The sequence below is a fragment of the Stegastes partitus genome, unplaced genomic scaffold, assembly GCF_000690725.1.
Source record: "Stegastes partitus isolate 25-593 unplaced genomic scaffold, Stegastes_partitus-1.0.2 Scaffold684, whole genome shotgun sequence".
Lineage (NCBI taxonomy): Eukaryota > Metazoa > Chordata > Actinopteri > Pomacentridae > Stegastes > Stegastes partitus.
This window is the reverse complement of record NW_007578415.1, coordinates 94,255-105,269: the sequence shown is the minus strand read 5'-3', so window position 1 is coordinate 105,269 and position 11,015 is coordinate 94,255. Positions and strand designations below refer to the sequence as shown.

The 11,015-nt window shown below is 43.1% G+C and overlaps 2 protein-coding genes across 4 annotated transcripts in view; one reads left to right on the top strand and one right to left on the bottom strand.

Annotated features, from left to right (window-relative positions):
- cyp51 (cytochrome P450, family 51) overlaps window positions 1–4,450 on the top strand; it is a 5,861-nt gene extending 1,411 nt beyond the window's left edge. Inside the window, exons 3-10 of the mRNA XM_008290566.1 lie at window positions 1–141; window positions 243–369; window positions 937–1,111; window positions 1,323–1,442; window positions 1,646–1,841; window positions 2,738–2,833; window positions 2,963–3,131; window positions 3,242–4,450. The exon at window positions 1–141 is cut by the window's left edge and continues 6 nt beyond it. Of these exons, the coding sequence (XP_008288788.1) occupies window positions 1–141; window positions 243–369; window positions 937–1,111; window positions 1,323–1,442; window positions 1,646–1,841; window positions 2,738–2,833; window positions 2,963–3,131; window positions 3,242–3,420 (1,203 nt within the window). The 3' untranslated portion in view covers window positions 3,421–4,450. The remainder of the gene's footprint in view (window positions 142–242; window positions 370–936; window positions 1,112–1,322; window positions 1,443–1,645; window positions 1,842–2,737; window positions 2,834–2,962; window positions 3,132–3,241) is intronic.
- Window positions 4,451–5,272: 822 nt separating this feature from the next.
- akap9 (A kinase (PRKA) anchor protein 9) overlaps window positions 5,273–11,015 on the bottom strand; it is a 76,372-nt gene continuing 70,629 nt past the window's right edge. For 2 of the 3 annotated variants that reach the window (XM_008290567.1, XM_008290569.1), the window contains 10 exons: window positions 10,526–10,813; window positions 10,177–10,409; window positions 9,678–9,783; window positions 9,227–9,421; window positions 8,753–8,953; window positions 8,350–8,582; window positions 8,176–8,270; window positions 7,925–8,090; window positions 7,341–7,471; window positions 5,273–5,817 (listed from right to left, as the gene is read on the bottom strand). In XM_008290567.1, coding sequence (XP_008288789.1) covers window positions 5,774–5,817; window positions 7,341–7,471; window positions 7,925–8,090; window positions 8,176–8,270; window positions 8,350–8,582; window positions 8,753–8,953; window positions 9,227–9,421; window positions 9,678–9,783; window positions 10,177–10,409; window positions 10,526–10,813 — 1,692 coding nt within the window. In that variant the 3' untranslated portion in view covers window positions 5,273–5,773. The remainder of the gene's footprint in view (window positions 5,818–7,340; window positions 7,472–7,924; window positions 8,091–8,175; window positions 8,271–8,349; window positions 8,583–8,752; window positions 8,954–9,226; window positions 9,422–9,677; window positions 9,784–10,176; window positions 10,410–10,525; window positions 10,814–11,015) is intronic. The other variant, XM_008290568.1, reaches the window with a different exon arrangement.

Below are 11,015 nucleotides of genomic sequence, written 5' to 3'. Positions count from 1 at the left end.
ACCTTCACCTACCTGCTGGGCAGCGAAGCAGCCATGCTGCTGTTCAACAGCAAGAACGAAGACCTGAACGCAGAGGACGTCTACTCCAGACTGACCACACCGGTGTTTGGAAAAGGAGTCGCCTACGACGTGCCCAACGCTGTGAGTCTTTAAGATCACGTTTATCAATAAAGTCATGACAAGGAAAGCGCCTACATTACAGAAATCAGAGAACATGTTTAATTTAATTTAATCTGCTACAGCTCTTCCTGGAACAAAAGAAGATGCTAAAGACTGGACTGAACATTGCCCACTTTAAGGAGCATGTGAAGATCATCGAGGCGGAGACCATCGAGTATTTCCAGAGATGGGGAGACAGCGGAGAGAGAAGTAAGACATATTTCACACATCACATGGTTAAAATGTGAATATTAGGGTGACATGTCTCGGCTGTAGTCAGGTTTTTTTAAAGGTTTGTAGAGTAGCTGCTGCAGATGGTTAATTTACAATGTGTCATGCAGCTTTATTTGACCTGCAAAATCTGAATGCATTAAGCAAAACATAAGATAATAATCCCACAGTGGGAGAATGTACAGGAAAGAAAAGCAAAAATGTTGGGACATCAGTAAAAAATACAAATAAACCAAAAATATAAACACATCCTGTTGCTGTTATACTCGTTCTTCCACATGTAGGAGTTCAAATATTGCACAGATTTGTTTGAATGTGGAAAAACATTAATATTGATCATTTTTTCCTATGAGTAGAAAATATAAATAAATTCTTATATATGTAGGAAAAAAATGAACAGAATCTCACTACTACTGACTACTTGAACGCTCTAACACGACATGACTCGTGTTTTATGCAGAGCTTTTATCATCTTCGCCTTCTGTCTGTGTGTTTTGAATCATTGCTGTTTCTGCTTCTCACTAAATGCCCGTCCTCCTCCGTCAGACCTGTTTGAGGCTCTGTCCGAGCTGATCATCCTGACAGCCAGCAGCTGCCTCCACGGGAAGGAGATCCGCAGCATGCTGAATGAGCGAGTGGCGCAGCTCTACGCCGACCTGGACGGAGGCTTCAGCCACGCTGCCTGGCTGCTGCCCGGCTGGCTGCCTCTGCCCAGCTTCAGGTCGGTCTGCTACACCTATATCTCACATCTGCACACAGTCAGAGCTGCATCTGCCACAGTATGAAGATGAGAGTTACATCTATGAAAAAATGACATACACTGCCAGAGAAAATACAAAAAGTGCACTAGTATCTGACTTCTCCATAGAACAAAGTAAAAACTGCTCAGCATGAGGTAAAAGTATTTCCCTCCGTTTGTTTTCTGTGCTCAGGAAGAGGGACAGAGCTCACGTGGAGATCAAGAACATCTTCTTCAAGGTGATTCAGAAACGCAAGAGCTCTGGAGAGAAGGTGGACGACATCCTGCAGACGCTCATTGACGCCACCTACAAGTAAGAAGCTTTGCAAATCTCCATAAATACAAAGTCCAGGAACATGAAATTATGTATACAGCTATAAGAAACTGTAAGTGAGCTGAGTGTTGCTGCACCATGTTTTAAACTGCCAGAGGAGTTTGACCTCAAAGAAACTTTTACTACCAGAGAAAATCACAAAAAGAGTCTAAGCGTCTTAACTGCTCGTCCTCTGCCTTCAGAGACGGACGTCCGCTGAGCGATAACGAGATTGCGGGGATGCTGATCGGTCTGCTCCTGGCTGGGCAGCACACCTCCTCCACCACCAGCGCCTGGATGGGCTTCTTCCTGGCCAGAGACAAAAGTCTGCAGGAGCGCTGCTTCGCCGAGCAGAGATCCGTGTGTGGAGAAGACCTGCCTCCGCTGGACTTTGACCAGGTAGGAGTCACTGGATTTATAGCTCCATTAAAGTGGTAATATGATTTTACATACTGTCAGGATGATCACCTGATTACCAGATAAGTATTAAAAGGTGCAATGAAGTTAGGTCTATATGGATTTTTACTCAGTTTTTTGTGGCTCATGGCTGACAGAAAACCAAGATACTCCCCCTGCTGGATGTAGGAGTCAATTGCAAAAGCAGTCCTGTGAAGGTGTAATAATTAATCCCTTATTTGATTTCAGTTTTTACATCCTCGACTTCTCTCCTGGTGTTTTAGTCCCTCCCACCAGAGATATGAGAGGAGGAGTGGAGCAACAGACATTTTATATATTATATATTCAAATAAGAGCTATGCTATACAAATAAACAGGAACATATATTTTAAAAGAGGGATATATATTATATACACACATTTTCAGTCCTGCTCCAGGCATGCTTTGTATGTTCCAGCCGTCTTTTATACATCAAGGGTGTTCAAAAGGACATATCTGTACATTTTTGCTCTTACCTTCTCCTACAAGCCTCCTCGCTCCTCGATAGTCACTTTAGGATTTGAAAAAACCTCCGGATGGTGCGCTCCGATCCATTTCTGGGTCACAGGCAGGAGGTTCAAATTAGAGAAAGGAGAAGTCATTTAAAGACTTAGTGGATCAAAATACACTAAAGTCACGCCTGCAAGGGACATTTTGTTTGGAAAATCCCTGAATTTATGTCAAGTGAAAGTTGAAATACTGACATCTTATTGATATTTACAGTCTTGAAAATATAAAGGCAGGAAAAAAGTTTTAATCCTTGAAACAGGCTGACAGTAGCTGCTACACTTGGTGTGAAATCTTTTGATGTGAATAAAAAGCCTGATTAGTTCCTCATACTGTCTTGTTGTCGTCTTCAGCTGAAGGATCTCAGCTTGTTGGAGCGCTGCTTGAAGGAAACCCTGCGGCTCCGTCCTCCCATCATGACCATGATGAGGATGGCTCGCTCTCCTCAGGTAACTACACCTGCTGAGTGGACGCTTTAGTCAGCACATTTGCTCTGATCTTTATCTTTAAACTTTCACTCTGTGTAATTCTTTCTTATGTGATATAAATCATTTGTGTTTCCTGGTTTGCTCTCTCAGACCGCTGCAGGATACACCATCCCCGTGGGCCACCAGGTCTGCGTCTCCCCGACCGTCAACCACCGTCTACACGACACCTGGGTGGAGCGGACTGAGTTCAACCCCGACCGCTACCTCGGCGATAACCCGGCCGCGGGGGAGAAGTTCGCCTACGTGCCGTTTGGAGCCGGTAAGCAGAAACATTTTCCTCTACAGGCTCTTTCCTCCGTCGCTGATGACGTTAGCTTTATCTCTCGAACCCCAACCAACCAGTCATGAATCAAATCAACTCTTTTCCAGGCCGTCATCGCTGCATCGGGGAAAACTTCGCCTACGTCCAGATCAAAACCATCTGGTCCACTTTACTGCGCCTGTACGACTTTGACCTGGTGGATGGATATTTCCCCACCATCAACTACACCACCATGATCCACACCCCGCACAACCCCGTCATCAGATACAAGAGGAGGAAGCAGTGAAGGGCAGAGAAACACCAGGAAGCATCCTGAGTGTTGGAAGCAAAGCTTCATGGGACTCGTAGGAGGAACATTTAGATTGAACGCACTTTACTCTAAATGTCAAACCTGTGCTTTTCTGTTTCCTGCTGTGGAGTCTCACTCTGAATGTCATCATGTTTAGATATTTGTGTTTCCAGAGTGGACAAAACATGTTCGTGTGACTCCGACTTGAGAACTGATGCTCATATTCACAATGTGAATTTTTAGAAGAATGAAACTAATCGAGTGCCTTGATGATGGAAACACGTTTGTTGACTGAATTAAGTGTCTGTGGTTCAGACCAGGAGGACTATTGGACTGTTTCTGTTTTCCAGATTTACACGAAGGCAACAGTTGTCCAGTAAACTTTATTATTTTAATTCTGCAGATTCTTTCTTGAGCAGCTGCACAACCATCTCACCACCAAGTCTGTTTGTAGCCTTCTCACATGTGAAGCTTTCGGTCCAGTCACATGGTCTTCCTCCTCTGGTTAGCTGTAATCAAACTGTAAATGTTTAAATTTTGCTTCTTTTTTTCCTGAACACTGTTAGGACTTTTTGAATATGACGGCTCTGAAGTGAACCTGAAAGTGTTCAGGAAACAATCCCATGTTAACAGGAAGATCATGTGATTCAGTCAAAAGCTCTGGAACAGCTACTAAACGGACCTTGTGGTGAAATAGCAACAAACACTCACAAATAAAATTGCATTGAAATCCATGAAGGAACAACGAGCTGTTCCTGTTTATGATGTGGGCTGATGCTCCGATAAACGAGGAAAGTTTTGTTTTTCTTCTGTAACTTTACTCAGTGGACAAATGTAACTCAGTACATTTACTCAAGTACTCATATTTTAGGTACTTGCTTGGTGCTTTAAATATTTCTGTTATTCTACTGTCTACTTCGACACCACCACACTTTCACAAATAAACATGTCTCACATTCTGATTTTTACAGTATGAATTTGTGGGATTTTGCATTCAATAAACTATTTCATTTCATTTCAGATTAAACCAGTTTCCAACTATTGTCGAATGTAACAACCTACAAATGATCAGTGTCTGGTAGGACCTATTGTCACACATGCAGGGATTTCCACTCTAAACATTTCTCACTAACGCTGGGAGCCTACTTGTCTTTACATCAGACGTGAGCGGTCATACACATAATCACAGTTTAGTTAGGTTCTCTGGCTTCCTCCCACAGTCCAGAAACATGCTGAGGTTAATTGGTGATTCTAAATTGTCTGTAGGTGTGAATGTGAGTGTGCTTGGTTGTCTGTCTCTAAGTGTAGCCCTGTGATAGACTGGTTACCTGTCCAGGTGAACCTGCCTTCGTCAGCTGGGATAGACTCCAGCCCCCCGTGACCCTAGTGAGGATTAAAGTGTAGAGATGACGGATGGATGGATGTTCCATATCCCATATCTAAAAAGGTTCCATTCAAATGATTGAAATGAAGGTCTTCTTTTGTTTCCTATTAATCATGTCACAGCCTCTCACATTCACTCAAGTGAATGCAAACAGGGTGCACAACCATTAATCTCTGAATAAAGAGCTTTTTAAAAGTGATTTTTATGTCTGGATCCTGTCAATAAGCACCAACACTGTTTTATGATTCTAACAGGCAAGTTTCAGTACTTTAAAGTTGTTCAAGAAGCTTCAAACAAACCAAAACTGTTCAACAATTTATGCCTTTATAATTACAAAAAAAGCCCCCAAACAGTGATATTATTAAAGATAAAACCCCTATTTTTTACAAACAGGCATAGATAATAATGTCTTCTTTATTAAAATTTTAGATTTGGATCCAAGAAAACACAACAGAGCCACTGAAGTACAAGCTTCTTTCAAATAATGTAGTCCTCTTTATTTCAGTTTTTGACAAAATACCCAGAAAATTCAAAGCTCCTACGCTTTACAAAAATACGTTCTCTACAAATGTCCTCTGTAGTCTGTCCAGCCTAAACAAAACACAGTGTAGTGTAGGATATCCAATAGCAGCCTCCTCGACAGTAAACCCAAACATTCTCTACAGAACGCTCCACCCATACAACACAAACATATAAATTAATCACAAAGTCTTAAATTAGCATTAGACAAATATACATGATTGTAGATCATCCACAACAGAGAGGCAGATTAAATTACAAACATAGCTGTTTTTCAAGTGCTGGCGACAAAAAGCCTGAATACAACATGTCGTACACTAATAAAAAAATGTGTTTTGGTCCACATGGAAAGATACAGTCCACACCAGTATGATAGAAAACAGCAGAGCGCTCAGCACGAGAAAAGGCAACTGAGTTTCTTCAAGCCAAAGTTTCACTTGTCAGCATCTATCTTCTCAAGCCAAAGTGCAATTGAGCATATGAAGAAGCACCTGCAGGGGAAACAGAAGTCAGTCAGTTTGGCTTAAAGATACAACAACGCAGAGAGAACAAACAATAGGATACTGATGAGCCTTCTGCACATGCTGCTACTGTACAGTGATGAACAATCTGTGTGTGAATGAGACGATGTGTGTTTATTATGTGACTGCTCTGGTGTAACATATTCCCTGTTTTGTGATTGCTGTTGACATTTTCCAGAAAACGGTACTAAATACTCTTCCTGTCTTTTTTTTAAGGCAGACAAATTAACTTTTTATAGCAGAGAAAGCACAAAGCAGAGCCTCCTGCCATCATTAAGACGAAACGGCAAAACCTTTGTTATTTCATTCACTGGCCAGTTTTGAGATTCTGGGATGTTTTGCCTCAATAACACATCTTCTTTCACATTATTGGGGGGAAAAAAAACTAAAAGAAAACAAAGTTACGTGTTTTATGTCTCATTGCATCTGTAAATTTCAATGATAATTTAAAAGTGAGTTTTTTCTTCTAGTCTGACTCAAAAATCTTCACTTCAGTAGCACTTAAATGCCCCAAACATCCATTTTTATTCTTAAACTTTGATTATTATGTAAAAAAAAAATTTAAACAAAAAATGTGGCTTTGATCTACAAATTTTTAAAAATCTTTTTGTAAGCAATCAAGCGGGGAAGTTTATGGAAGTCCGTTTCCTGCAGTGAAAAAAATATACAAAAAAGTCATAATAATCAGATAAAAAGTCATAAATACAAGATAAAAAGTATTTCATACTACATGTGCAATACTTAAACAGTAGCACATTTGTCAGTACTTCAATCCGTTTATTTTAGTTTATTAATACAAAAACACAAGCCTAGTTGTAAACGAGAAGAAGAACTACATATTTCATGGTGTGTCCAATCACGTTGTATTATAACGCCACTGGAAGTTGTAGTTCTTTCCTTAAAATAGCTGTTTCTCCTAAATGGAGGGTGAAATATTAAACTTTATGTGCATTTAGGGGTTTAAATTGGTAAGGAACACGTTTATTTGGACTGAATTTACAAATTAAATTGATATTGATTGAGTATTTTTTTATCTCATAATTATGACTTTTAAAAATATTTTTTCACTGGCGGAAACGGTATTCCATAGAAGTTTCCTGCTGACATGTAGTAGTTAAAATCTCTACTCTATTTACCAGTTGTTTCCCTCCTTTATGAACTTGTGTTGTTCCTACTGTGACAAATCGGATGTCTGCTGTAAAAATAAGTGTCACTAGCCACAGAACTCCTTTGTCTTCTGCCAGTGTTTTAATCACTTTAAGCATTTCCTGGTTAAGAATATTGTGAGTTAGTTTGGTTTGACTCAAAATTATGTTAAATACATGTGGAGATATCTTATATTTTTGTCATGTGCACAAAGAAACAGCTGATTAGGAACCCAGTTATGCTTCTATACATATTACATGTGTACATCATGTTTCTCCAGAAGGAGTCGAGTTGGGACCTCTATCTCTAACCTGGCCTCTGCTCTGCGTGTGAACTGTAAGCGCTACCTGAAGTCACGCTGCCCAGCCTCCTCTGCAGGGCCTCCAGCCTGGAGATGTAGTCGGTGAGCGCCCGGTCGGGGTCGTAGCTCTGCAGGTGGGAGCAGGTGAGAGGACCGTGGTCTCCGGCCATGTGGAACCTGCACAGCAAACACACATGAAAATCACTTCTGATTTAAATGTTTTTAATGTTTTCATGTTATTGCATCAAAGCGGTTATAAGCAATGACCTGCTGGTGTGATAAATCTGATTTAATAACACGGACACAAGTTTTAGATGTAATATAATGCTTATAACACACTGCTTTTTGTCTACTCATGTCCAATTTGCTTATAAATTCACTTTAAACAGCGGTGATTGTGTATGTTAGTGTTTCTAGTGGATAAAATGGCGGATTTTTGGCTTCTCAAATAGTTAAACACTGTTAGCTTTTAATGCTTTTTTCTATTATTTTCATCTTTACTTGATAGATAAATGTACAGAAGCAGGCACTGAGGGATGCTTTCATTGATTAAAACTATACGAATCAAAAAACCCTTTTATTAAGGCTGTTTAATAATAACTCCTGTAGCGCTCCTGCTGGATTTCGTACCTGTGGTGGGTGGAGGAGGCGGCCGATCGGGGGGATTCACGTCCACTTCTCCCTCTGCTGCTGGGGACTCCTCCACCTCCTCCTCCTCCTCCTCCTCCACTTCCTCTTTCTCTGTACATCTCCACACTGCCTGGATGGAGATACGGCGAGTCCCTGACCTCTGAACCTGAAAGAAATGAAGAAAATGAGAGTCAAAATCACTTCTAACTGACAGTATGAAGGAGCCATAAGACCCGATGTGATCCGGTTACCTAAAGTCTGTCCGGTTCCGTTCTTGTTGATGCCGCAGGAGGTTGTGGAGCTCATCCCCGTCGCCTTGTGCCATCGCTTCACGAGGAAGCGCATTCTGGATGAACAAAAACAGTTTCAGGATCTCTGCTCTGTTCATAATAAAAACTACTCCAGCCAGACTTGCAGCTGCCTACCTGGAGAGGGCGATAGAGACTCGGACGGCAGAGCGGAAGCGCATCAGCCCACGGCGGCGCTGGCTGAGGGACTCCAGGCTGGAGAGCGACGGACGACCGCCCATCCTGGACAAGAGCGACAGCGTGGCTTCTTCACACTCCTGGAAGCCGCCCAGCAGTAACAGCAGATACTTCTTCTGGTAGATCAGAGCTTTGCGGAAGCTTTCTGACCTCAGGTACTTCCCATACATCCTCTGTGAGTGGTGGCAGAGAAGGAGGGAAGAGAGAAAGTTAGCTTTTCTTGACAGCGGTTTAATGTTAGTTCATGTTTTACTAGCTGTTGGTGGTAATTTAATACAGGTGAGTGACTCAAAGAAGCTCCTCAAGTTGATGTAAAGTGGCTCTTGAGTTGCTTTTTGCTGACCTTCAGTGCAGCGTTGTCAGCCTCAGGCCCGGTTATCTCTCGCAGGGTGTCGGACCTGATCTCTCCCCTGAGTCGGGCCACCTGGGACTGAGACAGATGTAAAGCTTTCTCCAGACGGAGCTTCTCTCGAGTCCAGGCTTCCCGCTCCTGAGAGAGCATCATGCCTGCCGAGTCCATCTTTGACACTCCTCTCCGGCTGGACTGCAGGACGACATCCCAAAATCAGCGTTAAGTTTCATTTAAAGGAGAATGTAATTGAATAAAAATGCAGCAATCTCTTTCTTTTTGGCACGAAAGATGTAACTTATAATGTACATTTGCTGAGGAAGACAAATATTAGGTCTCCAGTAAACAAAGTTCTCAGATTACTAAAGATATTTACTACCGGTTATACCAGAAACACAGCAGTGTTGTAGGCTCCTGATCTAAGACTTCAGGTTTTAATCCATACGTGTCTTTCGGTGTTAAACTCACGCTGTCGCCGGATCCCAGTCCGGCCTGCCGATAGCGTCGGAGCTCTTCCTCCAAGCGCAGCGTGTGGTTCCTCAGGTCATTCTTCTCTTCGGTCAGACGGCTGACAAAACCTGTCAGCTCGGCGTTCTGCCTCAGCAGCCGCTCCGTCAGGGTGTTGGAGGAGCTGGAGGAGCCTCCTGCCAGCAGGGACGCGCTCTGAAGGAAAACAGAGTGATGAGCAGTCACAGCCACGTGTAGAAGCTCAACAGATGTCGTTTACAAAACACCGACATGAGCAGCTGATTCTGGCTCAGTGAGGTTTTCTGGTTTTCACTGAAATCTGTGTCTCACATGTAAGAATTTGATCCTACTTTTTTTCTTTTTTCTTTCGCGTATCGACGATTAAAAGTAAACACAACGAAACCAGATGTGACAGTGATACCATCCAAACCAAAGGAGAACATTTGCTGACCTCGGGGACAGAGGGTAGACCTGGGGACTGCTTCAGCATAGTGATGACCTCATCGACACCGGACTGGACCCAGGACAGCTCCTCACTGTCGACCTCTGCAGTCAGCCTGCACAGAACAATTGGACACATTCAGAATCAGTTCCTTCCAGTCGGGCTGTTTAACACGTCATGTGCTCTGTTGGTTTGTGTTGCATATAAACACACGTAATCAAGCAATTTCGACATTCTGGTGCTAGAACTTTCTGGCTGTTCTTTGATCCTGTTACTTATTTCACAGCAATATAAAGTCTTAAACTGCTATGGAAACAGTACAATCATCACTTAGAGTGAACCTGAACAGTGCAACTGCGGCCCTTGCAACCAAAACAACAAGCTGAAAAGACAGTAAATAACTCTGGGAAGCGGATGGAAAATTCACAGTCAAGCGTTGTTCTCCCAGTCAAGCAGTCTGTTGATCGACTGTTCATGTAAAAACAACGACTACGTCTGCTTCGTTTACCTGCCAGTGCTCTTGCTGGCCATGCTGCGGACCTTTGAGGAAATTAGGTGAAGTTTTCCCACAATCTTGTCAACCGTGCGCCAAGGACCGTGGTGCAGGCCGCTGCTGAGGCCTGCTGGGGAGACTTCTACGTGAGGGGAAGCGCCGGAGCTCCCTGGTTGAACGTTTCCACTCTTCTGTTGGAAAACCCAGTCTTTGGTGCGATCAGTGGACTCGCTCTGCCAGATGGCCTGCTGTTAGGACAACAACAATAGCTTTAACGCTCCTGATGACACAAGACTACATGAAAAAGCACTAACACACTAAAAGTCACTTAAAAGTAAGTATCGTGTCATTCTGTGTCACTCACACTCTGGCCGTCAGCCTGCAGAGCGCCACTGGCCTCCCTCCCTCCGAACTGGTTCAGCCTCTCCTCCAGTCTCGCCTTCTCTTCCTCCAGAACCCTCCTCCTGTCCAGCTCGCTGTCCAGCTGCTCCTGGACCTCCGACATTTGCTCCTCCAGCCTCTCCAGCTGGACCCGAGCCTCCAGCAGCGCCTCCTGGTCCCGTCTGGACCTCTGACCCGCCAAAGTCAGCTCCTCCTCATTTCGGACCACCTCGAGCCTCTGAACCTCCACCTGACTGAGGAGATCCACCACCTGAGAGAGGAGGAAATCAGGAGGAATTAGGAGAAAAATAAAGCTGCAGTATGCAGACACAGGGCTGCAACATCACAGACCTGTACATTTACAATTAATAAAACTCTATTTTGCAAGGAAATTTTTGTTTTTCCCCCCACTATCGATCCAAAGATGACAAAGACAGACGGGACAAATATGTTTTTAAGTGATTAAACTAAAT